The sequence below is a fragment of the Corapipo altera genome, unplaced genomic scaffold, assembly GCF_003945725.1.
Source record: "Corapipo altera isolate COAL_440 unplaced genomic scaffold, ASM394572v1 61, whole genome shotgun sequence".
Classification (NCBI taxonomy): Eukaryota; Metazoa; Chordata; class Aves; order Passeriformes; family Pipridae; genus Corapipo; species Corapipo altera.
Genome location: NW_020884910.1, coordinates 4,933,354 through 4,951,003, shown reverse-complemented (window position 1 = coordinate 4,951,003; position 17,650 = coordinate 4,933,354). Strand labels below are relative to the sequence as shown.

The window sequence follows — 17,650 nt, the reverse complement described above, 5'->3', positions numbered from 1 at the left end:
CAGAGAAAATGGTTAATAGAAGGTGTGATTTGTTGGCAGAAGTGATGAAAGACTTGTCACTAATTTGTATACATATCATGGTGGTGGAAAAGGTGTGGGTGGGTGAGGACTCTTCCTATGGTCGTGCATCTGATTGTAATCTTTCACCAATTATTTCCAGACCTCAACTACTTTTGCAGGTCTGAAAGGCTGTGCTGAGTTCCTGGGACTAATTTGTGTTAGGTGGCCCCAGAGCTACTCCATTCTCCTATTACCTTCTATTCTGGGCAGATGGTCAAAGCAGTGCAAAATTGGATGTGAGAGCACTGTGGTGCTCCTGGTGTCTGCTTCACTTCATGTGAGCTTCAGGGAGAACAAGCCAACCACCAAAAGAGTTGCTCCAGGCTTGTCAGGTAAGGAGATGCATTCTGATTACTTACTGAAGCACTAACATGAAATCAATAGGGTCTCACTCTGAAAGGGTCTTATAGATGGGACTAGTGAGTTTCCCATTGGAGTGCTGGGTAAGAATGACTCCTTCCTGTGCCAAACTTAAACCCCACCTTTTTTCTCTTGCTGAGGAAAAATACTACCTCTCACCTTTAGTATGAAGATTTCAGGACATTTTCTTATAAAACGGAAATGAATCATACCAATACTCCCACTGTACAAAGAGTATATTATCTCCTCCTTCTTTCACACAGATACAAACATTGAGATAAATGACTTGCCTGTCTCATTTTCAGAGCTGGCTACAGAACCTGTGAGATAAAAGTTCAATCCAGTCTTTTAACTGCTGTAACCAGTTAACCTTGTACCTGCTGACATTCCACACACTTCTTTTTCTTGATATCCTGTCCCCATGCAGGGAGCAAGAAACCCATCCAGATTTATGGTGAAAGTATCACCTGTGAGCAGAGAGCAGCAATATGTTTAGGACTCCTTTCTGGTTTTGTGTATCCCAAAGGCAGTGCTAGGCACAAGCAGTGGGTAGGTCATAGGAGATGTCTGTTTTGCTGGGGAGAGTGAGGTTCCAGGGCAGGCATGACATTGTCCGGCTGTGGGAAGAGCACAAAGAAGTCAAGGCTGGGCATCAGCAGATGGAGGTTGCTATCCTAACAGAGAACCAAGCAAGGTGCTGGTGGACCTGGTTCTGCTTTGCAAGGATATAGTGAACAGGGTGCTGTGCCCTGGCTAGGATAAATTGGCTGGAAGGATACATATGAGTTTGTGTCCTTCACCTTTCCACCACCCCCTCCTAGCAGCACCATTGTTGCTCTGAGTGCTTCCAGTTTAGTGACGGGAACACAGTTTAAACCTGTGCAACTCTGCAGCTTTCTACCTCTGTCAAAACCAAGTGCAGTGCTTCCAGGGGTGCAGGTTAGCACATCCTTAAGGCAACATGCCTTGCTGTTCCATTCATAAGTGATAAAAGCCATGTATCTGCACATCCATCCCAACTTTGGGGTGCAAAACATGCTAGTAAGGAGTAGTCCTTATACTCAAGGAAATGCCTGGTATTTACACAGGAATGTTTTTTTCCCCTGGGCCTACTGGATGTATTTTTACTGCCGAGACCTTGAGGCTCCTTACTGGCCATCAAAACAGAATCTGAATGTGAGGCCAATTTGCGTTCTGGTTTTCCCTGCTTTGAAGTACCCACTAGCTTGCTTCAGCCTGGAGTCAGCATCTCAGAAGCAATGTGGACAGAGTTTAATGTGTCAGTATAGACCCAGCTATTTTGTCCTGCCTGCAAGAACTTTGGACCTGCAAAATGCCTGGTAAGAATATTGTATTATGGAGAAGGCCATTATCTCTCTCAGGATGAGAAGGACTTGGCTGCATTTACTCCAGAAAGGGTAACTGTAGCTAAAGGTATATACTCTACAATGTCTGTCCTAGAAGATGCCAAAACGGTTGTCTATAGCCTTAGGGCTTTTAAACCTTCCTGTATAAGAAGCAGAAATATATTACTGGTTTTCTGCTGTCTCATCCTGAAAAATATTCACCTGTCATGTTTCAGATGGGGGCCCATTTTAGACAGGGGAAGATGGAGAGGGCAAGGAAGGACAAAAGGAATAAATTCTAGTTAGTACAAGCTTTTGCCATGGTTTGTGACTTAAGTAGCTTCAAGGTGATGTGAGTTGCAGCCATTTTCCTTCCATGGCACAATGCTTTTATCCTGGGGGAAGAATTTTAGAAAACTAGAAAACTAGCTTGGTAGCTTTTCTCTTTCACAGACAGAAAACGAGTTACATAGGGACACAGAGGTGATGGGAGAAACCTCTTTACTTGTTTATCCAAAAGGGAGAAAGAATGCATTGTTTCAAACCACAGGTGCATCCATAGCCTTAGTGTATCCCCATAAGATATTCCTCTGACTCACCTACTATTGAGAGGCAGCGGCGCCACACAGAACTTGCCAACAATGGATGGCTCATCCCTTCTCCAAAACCGTTTTTTTGGGATATACTTCAGTGTCACGCTGTTTATTTGGCAGAGGGGAACTTGGTGGGCCAGCAACCGTTTGCCCACGTCCTGGTACGTAGGTCTGCAAGGCGGGGTGAGAGATGTGAGGGAGAACGTTCAATCAACCTGCAGATGCAAGCCATGTGCAGATCCATGGAAACACTGGAGGAACCTGCAGTATTATTGCGAAGCACTCACATAATAAAATGGAGTAAGAAGACTCATCTGTCAAAACAGGGCATTGCACGAGCATCTTACTTGCTGTCTCTCCATGTTTTATCTTTGTATGTATAGAAATATTACTATATAAATATCCTTCCTTCCATCACACAATTACAACCACTCTTCTAGCTGTTGCATGTAGATTGAAACATTGCTTAGCTTGCTACAGAGAGGTAAGTGCTACATAGATCAACATCCATGAAATTGTGAATGGCATGGATAGGGGCAAGTTGTTCACCATTTCTTCCAATACATGAACTAAGGGTCATCAAAGAAAGCTAAGAAGTGGCAGGCTCAAAAAGATTGCACACAGCAGAGTACAATTTCAGCTGTTAAAATCCTTACTGTAGGACATTATGAATGCTAGAAAGTTTACATGGCTGTACAGGTCATGGGAGGGGGACTGAACAAGTTTGTGGAAGACAAAAGCTAGTAACGATAAAGATCTCACCTTTTGCTCTGAAAGTCCCTGAGATGTAGCGAGATAACAGGAAACTCTTTGGGGAAGTATTGCTACCTGCTTACACTGACATTTTTTATACTCTTCTCTAGGTATTTGCTTTTGATCATGTTGAAGGTGGGATGCTTGGTAGAGGGACCTTTGTCCCTATGCTCTTACCGAGGTAATGTGAACTGAGCGGTGACAGAGGCTTGGTGAACAGGCAATGATCAGACCTCAGTTGGTCATGTGTTACAGAAGTGTGCTGCCCAGACATTTTAAGTCCCTTCTGTGGAGTCCATCCAATGGGCCTTACACTTGATCTGCCTGGGACCTCTGAGAGCCTGGAGATAATTGATTTCCCTGTGCTCATGAAAAATATGTGTGTAGCTGACTTGGCAAGATCCCAGAAGCACCTGGGTGACTGCCTGATGGTAGGGGAAGGGGAGAGATGACGAAAGGGTCAGGAAGAGCCTACAATTCTGCTACCCAAAGTAGCTCCCGGGAGTGGGCTGACAGCTGCACTCACAGCGTCCTCCAACCAACCCACACCAGTTCATTTAGTCCCTCCCTTAGACTGCAGTAGTAGTTGCTGCAGGTTTTGTGTGTCTGACTGTGTCTGCCTTGAAGCTGCTTAAAATAGGAAGCATCACAAAATTGTGGTTATAAAAGTGAAAAATGGATAGCAAATGGATAGCAAAAGGAGGCCATCTCTCTACTGTGTACTATCCATGGGCAGGACCTAGCCCTGCCCTAGGACAGAGGAACACAGTACAGCTAAGCAAGCTGAAGAAGTCACTCTCAGGACTGACACTTGGTCCAACCCTGCAAAACCTTTGGATGGATGTAGGAGTCTTGGCTGGCTTCAGAGGTATGTTTTCTTGGATATAGGGGATAATGTCATATGATGTGTAAGAAAATAGCAAATGCAGTTGGGAAGTGTTCTGTGTTACAAGCTCCTTACTCATCAGCCCCGTGTCAGCTATTGAAGCTTGAGGACATGTCTCTTGGGGCACTCTGAGCAATGTGTGGGGTAACAGCATCCTGAGGAGTGAGACTGGAATTGATATTTGGGAGAGGAGAAGAGCAATGTGAGGAAAGTCACAACTATGTGAGTTGTTGAAGATTTGAGACTAGCTGTAAGTCCCTCTGCACTTCTAGGAAACAGCAGGATGATATACATGTCAGACTATCTGAAACAAGTCAGTGATCGATCAGTGTCTCAACTGCAGTGTAAGGATCTATGTTTAGATGCCCATTTGATACTCTGAGCTTGACTGCACTGGAAGGCTGAGCTTTGTCTAGGGTGGGGAAGTTTGCCCTTTCCTACTAATGGGATTAAAAGGGATATCTTCAATTTTATACTCTCAAATTGGCAGGTTTATTGCTGTAAGCAAATTTTTCAGTTTAGCCATGTGCTTCTTATGAAGGTATTTAAATGAAACACAGCTACTCTTCCCCCAGGGTTTCTCTCGATAGGTTACCCTCCTATAACTCCACTGCCTCATTAAAACCGGAGGGTACAGCAAAGCCTCGGGATTGCCTGCCTGGCTCACTTCCTCGGGCAGCCTTTCCCTCCAGCGCTCCCATGCCTCCTGCTGGACACACACACCAAACCCTGTGTCTGATAACTGCAGAAGTGCTGTACGGATCCTGACCTAACCTAGGTGTTATTATTTCCTCCCTCCTGCATCTTTGGAAAAGGCAGATTTGGCTTCCAAGCAGGGAGGAGTTGAACAGACTGAGCTCCAACAGGCTGGAGTACAAACTCCATATTGCAGTGCCTGAATGGAAATCTGTGACCAAGCTCACAGTGGAGAGTACCCTAGAGCATTGCTTCTCCTTCCCCGTTTCTCATCCCTACCTCCTGGTGCTCCAGGACTGATGCTGGGGCAGTTAGCTTCAGGTCACGATGTTTTGGCTTAGCAGTAAGGATTGTGTGGGAGTCAGCATTGGAACTACTCTGATCCCAGGAGAGATGGCTGGGGCTCTTTAACAGCCTCCTTTCCTGCTTCCTGAGGCAGCCAGCAGCGTCAGCTGCATTGTGGTTCTCAGTCCACAGTAGTGGGCAAGAAGGTGTAGGAAGAAGTGAAGAAGACTTCTAGGGAGTTTCTCTGTGGTGGGGAGAACCCCCTGTGGTAAGAGCTGCGGAACAGGAGTCTGGTCCTTTAATTCAGATACAGTTTGGAGAAGGATGGTGCTTTCAAGAGAGAGTTTTCTGCCTGCGCAGGTCCCCTGCCCCCGGACTTTTCCCTGCAACAGGAGCCTGAGAGCATCGCTGCATCACTGCAGAGGCAATAAGCTACTGAAGACATTTCTGCAGAAATGCACTTTCCTCTTTGTAATTTCTGTCCTTTTGGGTGTCAAGAGAAATGTCTAAGCCACCAAGTTCATCAATCTGGACGCTCTGGTGGATGCGTCTTGCTGTAGTCCTCTCTGTCAGGCAGAATAGGGTTAATAACTATCTGACAGTTAAAATTGGCACCAGGTAAGGTTATGGTGTAGAAAAGGAACCTGCATAGCCCACAAATACGGGGATCCAGAGTATTCCTACTGCTTTGTGCAGTCAGGGAAGGCATGGACCTAGTCAAGATTACCGAGTAACAGTAGCACATGCCTGATTCTTGAGGGCATTTAAGACAAATGTGGACGGTCTCAAGAAGAAAGGTTGTGGTTCATCACTCAGGGAAATATGCTGTTATTGTGCCTTTCCTGGACCAGGATGAATATCCTTACACATGGAGCCAGGAAAAAGCAGGCCAGAGAAGCATGCACTGTCACTCACATGGTGATCTTTGCTGTGTCCTTGGTACTGTTGCTGAAGAAAGTGATCTCAATGCTGGTGACTGTGCTTCTTTTCTTCTGCAAGTGGAACTCAACCAGGCTGTGATAGACTGAGCAAAAAGCAAAGCGTGTGGGAGTGAGGGCAGGTACTACCACTTGGACATACCCATGCCAAAAGAGGGGCTCTAGCACTCATTCCCTGGCCCCACCAGCAGAAAGAAGGTTCAACAGACATAAGAAGGAATCTAGTCTCTGTGCTATGTGAGGCACAGGGGGCATATCTGTATAGTCCAGTGTGAACAGACAGGTATTTTCAATCCCCTTTACTTTACTCCTGAAGCCATGTGGCTGTGTTAGCCCAGGGCTGTGCCCACTCTAATAAATCCGTTGAAAGAGCTTTATGGGGGAGATATGCAGGGTTATTGCTCTTCAGCTGCGTGTCTCAGACTCTCTGGGCCACAGCAGCTGACTCTGATGGAGATAGTGTGTTGTAAACTACCTGGGCTCCCCAGAGGATCTGCCTTATTTGGTCAACACCCTTCTGACTAATTTTTTTCTCATTCTACTTACCACAGAATGGGGCTGAAGGACTGGTCATTAAATAAACTTTCACTTCCTTGGGCAGCTTACTCATGTTGACACCTGCCTGCTCCAGCAGGCCTGTAGGAAGAATTAAAGCCAGTGCAGGAAAAGCCATGAATGACACAGAACAGAAATATAATCTATAAATCCATTCACCCTGCCCAACTCCCCTGTCTTGGGGAATGGATCCCTTTTTCATACCAGTGCAAATCAGAGCAAGTACAAGACTGTGGTGTCTGTTTGACAGATTCCTGCAGAAAACCTATTCTGTCTACCCCGTAATCATCACTGGAGAACCTCTTGGTGGTTTTTTTTCACTATTCTGCTAACAAACTGTGCTATCAGTTGCATCTGTGCAAAATTAGCAGGACTAAAGACTACTAAGTCAGGAAACTTAGTACAGATGTAAATGACAGTGCAAACACAAGGTGTGAGGAAATTTAATTTCTTGGTCAAGTGAGAAGACCACCATAACTTGAGGCCTGCACCACTGGCTAGCTGGCAATATGGCTTGGTGAGGTGGGGAAAGGGTGGCTGATATGAGGGGATTTATGCCAAAAGAGGCCTCTCTTTGTGTTACTCTGGTACCATGCTGCAAATAGCACCAGAGGACACTTTCTGCCCTCATTCCACAGTCCAGTTTCAGAAGTCTAAAAGAGGCATCTATTACCTTCTCCCAGTCCAGGGAGCTCATCTTTGGGGTTACCGTGGCAGAAATTTATGAAAAGGAGGTGGCTCAGCAACGAGTGGTGTAGAAGAATGGGACTTCAGGCTTGAGCTAAAATTTCCAGCTGCTTCTCTAAACAAGACATTTTTTTGAGGTAATTGCCCACTTATTAGGCAGGTGATTCTGGAAACTCTTTTTCAACTCATCTGTGGGGCCTATGAAATGTTCAGGATTTCGGTGTTCTACCTCAGGCAATATATGAGCTTTTATAATGTCTCTATAGAAGCCTGAAAGTGAAACAGCTTCTCACTCTTTCCAAAGAGATCTAAAGCAAATCCTGCTCAGAGAAATCTGAACTGCATAGTGTGCTCTGCACTGATACCCATCAGGAATGCATTGTCAGCTGCTCCAAGAAAGTCTCATGCTATTACTGTACCTATTCTGGGACAGGAGGACAGGAAGTGTTCTGCACAGTCCAGGCAATGACCATTTAAAAACTCTTGATGACTTGCACAGGGAAACCCCACGATTGGACAGGAATGTTTCAAAGCGCTGATATAGAGATGTACAGCCCGCATGTGATCACAGATCAGGTAGTTATAGCCTGCAAGGAAAACTTCAATCAGAGAGAAGCAGCCATGAGCCTTTCTGACAGCTTCAGTCTTTTTGCACATTCCCAAGGAACTGAGAGACAAGGAACACTCTTACTGATTCTGTAGTGATCCCTTTCCATTAATAAAATTTTGCAGAGCATCTCTGTGACTACAAGCCCAGATCCCACTGCAAGAGAAGTTATGCAGGAAGTTAGAAGTGCATCTCCCGGATTAACAGAGTCCCTCCAAAGAGGAGGACCACAGGGCTGCCATGTCTCCATCAGTGTACCAGCGATGAGGTCCCAAGCTCTCTGCAAAGCAGTAAAGTAGCTTTGATTCTCACCTGCACTGGAACCCCAGCTATGGGAAGTGAGGTACCATAGATGTCCCATGTAACGTGACCCTCAATGCAGCTGACTGATATAGAACACATTTGAATGTTGAATGAATCCACACCATTTACTACATAATCTCCTATTCTCTAGAAGGAGAGGGCAGTAATCGTACAAGCTGGCTAAGAATTGACACAGCTTGAAGCATGAAAACAAAAAGAAGCTTTTTCTAGTGGCACCTAACCGCCTTTCTAACAAAAGTGTCATCTCTACTGATGCCAGGGTTTTGGCTTAGAGAAGTGTCACTAAAATCACATCTCTTTACAGGGGTGCTGCCAAGATGCTTGATCTGTATGTGATTTTAATTTCAGCTGCTTCTGGTACTGCTGAGATGTGGGCCATGAATACGTTTCTCTCGCTTTGCTGTCTGCCCTGGCTGTAGCAGGAGCTGCTTGCCAAACAGCATTTTCACAGTGTGCTAAATGGCCTTTTGCTTGGCCAGAGAACGTTCTCACCTGCAGAGATGAATCGGGGGCATCCTGGCTGATCTTTGCCTCCATTGACAAAATAATCGATGTGGCCTACAGGAATCCGGATCCCGAAATCTGAAAGGAGGTGAAATGCCACTTCATTCTCAGACTTGGCTCTTCTGTAGGCTTTACCCTACATGTTTTTGACAGGTCCCAATAATTGGTTGAACATTAGTAGTGCTGGAGCCAGCTCCAGTGCTGGAGACATCCTGCTTCTGCATGCCTACATTGCACAGATTTGCTGCATGGAGCAGAGAGTGCTCCAGCCCCTGCCATTAAAGTGACTGGGAGCAGTGGCTTAACCACCACCTCAGCAACTCTGGGTCTTGATTCTATATAAAGGAGAACAAAACTGACCACAACCTTAATGTGGGATTATGAAGTGTAATTGAGAGTTATATTGGTAGACGTTTCCCTGATCTCCAGACAAAAGGTGAGACTAAAAGACACCACATTATTCTTCAGCACAGGTTCTGCCTACGAAGACCTTAAGTGCTTTAGAGAAGCTACTTTGCTGTTGCACCAGCTGCTGGTTTGGCTCTGTTACTTTCTGATAAGCACTCTCCATGGCACCTCTTTTACATCAGGTGGGAAAAGGCAGAGTACGACTAGATATATAAATTCCTTCCAGGTAGTAGAAGTCATGCCAAACCAGTTCTGCATAAACTGACTGTTGTAGCAATCTCCACTTGTCTGTTGCTTGAAGTGCTCTGGGGTATAAATTCATCTTAAGCCTATCTAAACAAGAAGCTTCCTCATAGTGAACCTGAACTCATGGTAGTCCGGCAAAAAAGGGAAAATGACCTACAGACTCCTTAGCAATAATGATGTCAGAAGGAACAGAAGCCCAGGCTGAAGAAGATGGAAGCCAGCTTACTGTCAGCATCGGTATGAATGGCTTCCACAAAGAGGGCATCCCCAGGATCCAGGCGTTCCTCAGGGCTGGCTCTGGTGTACTTAGGGCCTGCAGGATCCAGGGCTGTAACAAAATCAAACATCTCAACAACAAGTACTCTTCAGCCCCCTCTTTCTTGTTTCTGGACCAGTTATTTTATCCAAAATGTTAAAAGACGTTGCTAGGCAGCAGTAATAAATTATTCCCAGGTCACAATAATTACCGAATCATATACTATTAAGGGGTTGGAATGGACCTTAAAGATCATTTAATCCCAACTCCCCCATGCTCCAAAATAGTATCTGCCATCTCTAACTTCCACTGCAGCTTCATTGCCTTGTCATGCAGTATTCCACACCCCTTTAGCAGTGTTGTGTCTCAAGTTTCTAGGCTATACTTCAAATACCTCTGTCAGACTGAGTGCATGGTGTTTTTTTGATTTTTGATGAAAGAGAACCAAACTTTTAATACCTTCCCTAATTGTAATGTCATCTGTATTAGCACTACTGTCTGAGAAATGTCACTGAAGATCAGCAGTTAGGTGATGAATTCAGCACTCCAGGCATTAGCCAACGCAAGCACTACCAAAATTTCATACTATCAAACAATTTTAAAACAGAGGCTTCTGAGCCCTCTCCCCACAAATAAAATTGAGTCTTTAGCGATCATCTACGTTTTTGCCTAAAGCTTGCTCCTAGAACAACTTCTAGGGATTCAAAGGAATACAGTTAAAATTATCCTTGGCAATACCAAGGAACAGGTTAAAGGTAATTTTTTCTGAGGTTTATCCTATTCACTTTTTACAGAAAAGTAACCTCACAAGATTTTTTTTTCCCTCCCCAGGCAACAACAGTTCAAGAAGCACCTCTGCTCCACATGCCACTTAGCCTCAGAGATGGCTGGTTTCACTGCTTTGACTCAGTCCCCTTAATTCTCTATGGAGAAGGCAATATCAACAATACCCAAACTGATGCCTCTGTGTTTTTGAAGGCAGAGGGAAGGAGGAAAAGGAAAAGAAGGAAAAAACATTATTTCCTATTCTTTCTATAAATAATAGCTAACAATGATCTTGATACATACTAAAAGCTGCGAGGTTCCCCACCCATTTCTACAGAACAAGTTGCACTTAAAAGCTTTCAAAGATACTGAAAGATATTATTTACCATAGCCTAAATTTCTTCCTGAAGAGGGAGAAACGCCTAATATGAGCACCAGTCAATTCCAACAGAGCTCCAGGGTAAGCACCTTTCTATTCTCTATTCTCCATCCCTACCTCCTCCAAGCACATGCACAAACTCCATTGAGATGTACATCCTCAGCAGCTAAAAAACTATTCACTGAAGCTAAACAGTATGCAAACAAATTCCTTCAGGCTTTTTCATTTCCTCTGCAAGTATTGAAACAAATTGCTTTTTTCTGAGTGCTTGCTTTTGGATAAGGGCTGTTCATTCCAGCTCCTATACCATTTGCTTTCTTGCACACAGAGATATCCACTAGAACAGGCATGGGTTAAAGAAACTCACTTCACAAAAATAAAGTCTGTGCTCTAATCCCCAAGACTTGCTCTGGTTTTGCTCCACACAGCATTTCTTATGTGACTGAAAACACATCAGCAAATTGTGGCTCTGGGATCACGTTCCTCTGTGAGTGTATGCATGTGTATGAAGAGGCAGGAGATGAGATCACACATATCTTGGATCTAATCCCACCTATCTTCAGGCTCTTAAATCTGAATTGGAATCTGGAATGCTCAATGTGGCTGTGAAATCATAGGACAAACAGAAATGAGGAAAAGGGATTGTGTTCTAGTAGAGTTAAAAGTGAATGGAATAAACAAATTTACAGAGCTTTTATTACATTAGACAACATAAAGGGAAAAAGTCCTTAACTTTGAAGTTAATTACCGTGGTTTCGTGGGAATGTGTCTGCTTCTGCTCATCTGAAGGTGTTGCTGATCATAAAATCCTGGTGCAGGACAGTGGCTACTCCAATTTCCTCCTAATGTAAACTTTGATTCACAGCTTAAAAAAGGGCCCAACAGGAAAATCAAGTCCTCTTAAGAAATGCCTGTATTTCATACAGTGTGGGTAGTTATGACACGTGAAGGCTGAGCCAACATTTCTTTGGACTGCCCTGCCAAGTGTGCAGTGAGATCGTTCTTGAGGATACCTCTGTGAGACAGACTAGCAAGGGCTGAGGCAGACTGGGAGCTGTGGTCACACTACTGCAGACTTTATGTCTGCTCCTTCTTGGTGGCATTTTCCCTCCTATCAAAATGAATCTCTGTCCTTGGGGATTACCAGAATTTAACAAAAACCTAGGCAACCCGATATGACTTACAAGGCAGCCACACTTTGAGAAGGAGGGAGGGGTGGTGGTGATAGAGTGTGGACTAGAGACCTTTCAAGGTCACTTCTTACCTAAATAATTCTGTGAGTCAATTTATGTTTTATAACTAAAGGCTGACAAGGCCCTGAGTGGATGAAAAATTCTAAATGGCAGGATCAGCCTATAACCACCTTGCTCTGTAATTCCCCCACTTCAACCTCTTCCTCACACCCAGGAGTCTGGGTCTCTGTGTTTAAGGTCAGCTCTAACTTGGTATAGCTGTGTGGCCTTAGACCAGCCTACTGTGAAAACAGCTGACTTGTGGGAGAGAACAGCAAGAAGCCTCATCTGGGTCCTCCCAGCATTGGCTCAGGCTCTTGACTGTGTTCCTTGGCTGAGCTGTGTTGTAGGGATGCCATGCCCAGCCCTGTGTCCTGCTGGTCCTGCTTTTATCTTGCTGACTTGACTTCCCAGCTTGACCTTGGGCTTGTCTTATCACTACAAACTTGCCTAGTGATCACTGGACTGTGGATGGCCCTGGCTCCTGTCACTGGACCTGCTCAGCTCTTCTTGCCTAGACATGGTAGGACTGTGTCCCTTGGCAGTGAGGCCACTGCCACTGCCTACCTTGCTGTCCCCTTGGCTCTCAGCTCATGTTTTCCTGCAGAGCGGCTCACTCTTGCTTCTTCCCCCACAACAAATTGCATTGTGGGCTTTAATTTTAAGAATCATACAGGTATACACGCTATGATTTGGAAGCAAGGCATGTGGGTATTGTGGGTTTTCACTGGTCATGAGACCTCATATTCTTCTAAGCTGGCACCAATTTGAAGAGTGGAGCAGAGTTGGAAGGACCCTTTTGCAAATACATGCATTCTTCTGGCATCGTGGAGGGGACTGATGACTGGAAAGTCGCTGTCAGACTCTTCTGGAGCTGGGAAGAAGCCCATAAGCTCGAACCTAATGAGCCCTTATGTAATTAAAAGACCACTCTGAATGACCCCTCCCCTTCCTCGCTCTTTCATTCTCCCTCTTGAAGAACATGTGAGGATCCAAGACTCAGTTTTATGATACCTGTTATCCGTCCCAGCTGACCGCCATGGAAGTGCCCCACCAGGCCTCCAACGTGCGCACCAAGGCTTACCCCAATGATGTGGATAGATGTCCTTGAGACCCCCAGGGCCTGCAGATTTACAATAATACAAATTAATGTTTCTGTAGTAGAACGGTGAAATACCCTGTCCCAGCCCACACAGCAGCTCTGTAATTCTTCTAATGTAGAATTACTTTTGAGCTGTACAATGGAAAACCAAATAGGTAAGGGAATGATAAGTATTGCCCTTTCTGTCTTTCAGAGTCTTTCTTTAGGTCCACAGATGCAAACCTAGCCCTAACCAGGTTGGTCAGAATCTCCCATTCATAAGTACACAGCCTGTAGCTTCTCTTCCCACCGTTTGCTTAGGACTGTGCACAACGTGGTGCATAACCAGGACTCCTGTGCTATGCAGTCTGGATTAGCAGTGCAAACGTTTCATGGAGAGTTTATGCATAGCTAGTTAACACAAAGATTTATCACCCTTACTGCAGAAGTGTTGTTCAGCCGTGCTGTGCAGGAACAAACTGGATGGGGCACATCTGGGTATTTCCAGCTGCTGGGGGGTATATCTGAAGCCCAAAGCAAATATAATACAGCCTCGAATCTCATTCCCTCCAGCTTTCTGGACAAAATTTCTGAGCAGAAGACTGCCCAGTGAAGTATGGATCTGAGAAAACCCAAGGCATGCTTTAGGTTTGTCTTGGGCTGGAGAGGCAGCTGACAACTGGGATTTTTTCCAGCAAATGTCAGAACTCAAGAGAAAGAAGAAAAAGGGTATCATGCTCAAGCCTGGACTAAGAGAGGGGAAAAAAAGAAAACTCCAGAATAAAAAGCCCACTTGGCCAGGTCCTGGAGACAGCAGATTGGGAGCAGTTCTCTGGATTGTTAGCACGAATGATGTCCTTTGGTCATGAACCCCCACACTGGAAATGCGTAGTAGCCTTACCAGGAGCTTGCTGATGAATTGTGAGATGGCAAGGGCCAGCTGGGTGACATTTTCCACTGCAGAGGGATAGGCTCCCGTAGACCCATAAACCCAGTCTACTGCAATCACGTTCACCCAGCTTGTGTGCAGTATGGCTTGGACAAGCCCTTCAATCCAGGAGGGCTTGGTACCCAAAGCCCTGTGGAAACATCAGAAACAAGTCTGTTAGGTGTTTCCAAAGAAGGGCACATGCCAGTATGTTGTTCACTGGTGCTGGAGCTTCACATGTCTCAGAGGAGGCTGCCAGACAGTTGCTGAAAGTTATTTCTGGTGTTAGACACCCATACCCGGAATATTTTTTTTGTGGTGGTGTAATAACACTTTCCAGAATGCACTGATTCAGGAGGTAACCAGATATTTTAATGAATGATATATAACATTTGCAGGGCTCAGGCTGAGATCTCAGTCTTGCTGTGGTGCTTCATTCAGCTACCACAGAGCCCACCTGGAGTAACTGAGCTGACCAGAAACACCTGGATCCTTCTCTGATACCAACTCGCAGGAAGTCCTTGGCCAAATCACCCAGTCTTTCACTGCTATGTTTCATCATCTCTAGACAGTTTAAAAAAATAATCTATATTCAAGAATTCAAGGCCAACTGAGGAGGCTATGTTCTATCCACTTTTCCTAATACCATCTGGTGGTGAAGTGTGTGGTATGTCATGTGGAGGCAACAGCTGGTTTTCTGAGAAGACCCTGCAACATCTGCTGTGGTTTCATCCTGGTCTTTCAGGCACTTTATATTTAGGCATTTGCATTTCAAAACAAATAATGTTATACAGTCACATGTGAGTGAAAAATGGCGCAGTAAAATAAGCTTGCAGAATGATGGCAGTTTCAAAAACAGAAGTATAATGTATCTGCCGGGGCTTCTAAGTGGCTCATTAATCCAAGCTGTTGGACATGAACTCCCAGAACACAATTTAAAGGGACAAGAATCTTGAATAAAAGACTTTTTAATTAAAAAGGTTGAGGAAAGGAAAGAAATAGAAAAAGGTAAAGAAAAAGAGAGTGAGAGAATGAGAAAGAGAGTGAGACAGCAGGAGAAAATAAGAAAGAGATTGATTCTAATTTCTAATTTTAGACTCAAAAAAATGTGAAGCACACACAAAATAGGCAACTGATCACAAACTAAAGGACTTCAAGTGGTGTTGTAATGAGAGGTGCCAGGAGCACGTTCCGTGCCTTTGGTCCCAGCCCACCAATAGCTTCCCAGACAATTCCCAAGTCCAACTGGGGCTGAGCACCCCAGCTTCTGTTCTTAGCAGATGTTCTGCATGCAGCCACTCTGCTGAGAAAATGAAGGTGATACAAACAGGAGAGTTCCATGCCAGCCCCACACAGTGCTTGGGAACGCCCCAGCAGCGTTTAATTTTCCAGTAAAAATTTAGTCACAGTGCTCTTCTTTCTCTCACCTGAAGCCATGGATTATGATCTTGGTTTCCAAGCTGCTATTGAAGCTGCCATTCTTGATGCCATCATCAGCTAAAATCAGCTCTCCACAGCTGGGGCTTGAGGAGGTGAACAGAAGAAACTGGACCTTAAGTTTACTGCCCCGTAGGAAATTTGCTGTCTGGAAGTCAGTGCAGTGATGCCCTGAGAGTCTGTCTGTATTCCCTGCAACAAGAGGGAGTGAGTAGAACATTTAGTCTGTGTTCTGTGTAATGGAAAAAAAAAAACAACCCTCATTCTAATTCATTAGGAAAATGAAGGTAACAATTTCACCTCTATTGATAAAGATTAAAGAGTTAGAACATAAATTAAAATGAGCCTATTTTGGAAATTTTACCTGACTGACAAGTTGTTTCTTTGTCCCTTGATGGAATTCTGGCACTGGCTGGAGAAGATAACCATGGATCTCATAGTAGCTTTGAATTCTGAGACTTGTTTTACAAAAAGGTGAATAACATCCTCTTGAGATTTTTTAGCAAATTGGCCACACAGACCAGCCACTAATTACATCTTTGAGGTGGCTATTAGATCTTTAAAAAAATGGTTGCCAACAGGTAGGCACCACTGAATGGGGATATTTCTATTCAAATTCTGGTAGGCTTAGTAGAAGGTACAAGTCTAACTGACACTTGTTTAAAAAATCCAGAAATAAATATGAAAATGCCGATAAAAAAAAAAGTGTCAATGATAATTTCCAGATTGATTCATTTACTGGATTAAAATGCTTTATGAGAAGGAGAAGGCAGCTGCTGGAAGACACTTTGTTCTAAATGGAAAAAAATCTCAAACCTGTAGCTAGTAAAAATTGGAGCAAATTTAGGCTAGAAAGCAAACATAGAAGTTTAGCAGTATGTATGACTAGCAGTGTGTGTGTTACTTTATGAACTGGCCTAGTTACATCCTTCTGCAATACACTGCATGCACCTTCCCTTTTCTGGACTGGAGGAAGTGAAACAGCCTTGAATCAGCACATATAATAAAACATTTTATTTTTTTAAAATCAAACAACCAGCTCTTCCTAATTTCTCTTAGAAGATACTTTACACCAGCTAGGCAGAACATGGCCTAAGGTGCAGCACAAAGGGGTGAGATTCAATGTGGGACATGACTATTCCTTACTGTTGTTTACTTTGGTCTTCCTGTGTACTGAAGGCAAGGGAGAAAGAGGCATTCTCAGAAACCAGCTTGAAAAAGATGAAAGTCGTGAGCCAGTTTAACTAGCAAAGGCAGGTTTAGTGCAAGCACGGGGTATGTCAGAATAGTGTAGGATGAGGGGGATCATGAGCAAAGGTAAGGCAAGGGGTGCATTGCAGTGAAGCTGCAGGTGATGTGGGACTGTAGTGGTGATCACAAAAGCAGTTTAACTGACAGTACAATTAAAGAAAGAAATGGAAGCCTGGTTGTTGATGGAGAGGTACGGACAGATCACTCGCAGACCAGTATGATCGGCAAAATGTCCGCTTTATTAGAAGAAAGACACCTTATATACTGCTTATGACACTCAGACATGTGTTTCTTGTTCACAGAGCATTGGATACATAAGGAAAACAAACTTTGTTGTATGGTGCTAATTGGATAACAACAGGTGTCCATAGGAGATGAGAAAACTTGTTCACCTTCCAAAAACTCCTCCTTGACTTTGGCAAAAAGCCTTTTTTATTCTAACTTCAGCTCCTGTAGCCATATTTAACTACGCAGTTAGTTTTACTGTCCACAACCAATAATGCCAAGGCAATGCTCACAGAAATGCAATAGAAATTGTTCACACATAATCTCAATACTCCACCACCTGGTGTTTGTTTATTTCCTCCCAGCTACTGCAGATTACACTTACTAAGCTTTCAAAGCAGGAGATGCCAGTGCCAGAGGTCAAATGGTCCCTTTTCTGCTTCCTTACACTTCAGGTAAACCTGGATCATTCTTGTAAATCAGGTTAGTGGAATTAAATCACTGAGACTGATTGATTCAAAGCATAGGAGAAGAAAGGACCATTCTTGCATTGCCTGTTCCCTGGCACCTAACAAGATTATTTCAAGGACCTCTTGACACACAGGTTGTTTAGGGAGAATTGAATTCAGATCCTTCTATGTAAAACCTTCAATCCCTTGCCAGAGAGTCATGTTTTTCTTACCTGCTTGTGCTGAGCTGAGCAGCCAGAGGACAGCAAGAACAACAAGCAGTAGCCTCTTCAGATCCTCAACCATCTTCCTGGTAATTCACTACAAGTACAAGGATCGTACAGGGGAAAAACAGCTATGGTGGGTTGCTTGATCAGCTTGACTCTGTTAATGATCAAC

The 17,650-nt window shown here is 44.3% G+C and overlaps 1 protein-coding gene across 3 annotated transcripts; it reads right to left on the bottom strand.

The window, feature by feature from the left end:
• Positions 1-775: 775 nt before the first annotated feature.
• Positions 776-17,650, bottom strand: PLA1A (phospholipase A1 member A). Of its 3 annotated transcripts, none has more exons than XM_027653606.1 (11): positions 17,485-17,649; positions 15,317-15,518; positions 13,863-14,040; positions 12,895-13,003; positions 9,475-9,576; positions 8,583-8,672; positions 7,579-7,758; positions 6,464-6,553; positions 5,895-6,003; positions 2,366-2,530; positions 776-1,037 (listed from the first exon to the last, which is right to left on the bottom strand). In XM_027653606.1, the coding sequence occupies exons 1-11, from the start codon at positions 17,555-17,557 to the stop codon at positions 953-955; spliced, it is 1,383 nt and encodes a 460-aa protein (XP_027509407.1). In that variant the 5' UTR covers positions 17,558-17,649; the 3' UTR covers positions 776-952. The 3 variants fall into 3 exon arrangements, with proteins under 3 accessions (XP_027509407.1, XP_027509408.1, XP_027509409.1); XM_027653607.1 differs by having other exon boundaries at positions 7,579-7,746; positions 17,485-17,648; XM_027653608.1 differs by lacking the exon at positions 2,366-2,530 and having other exon boundaries at positions 17,485-17,650.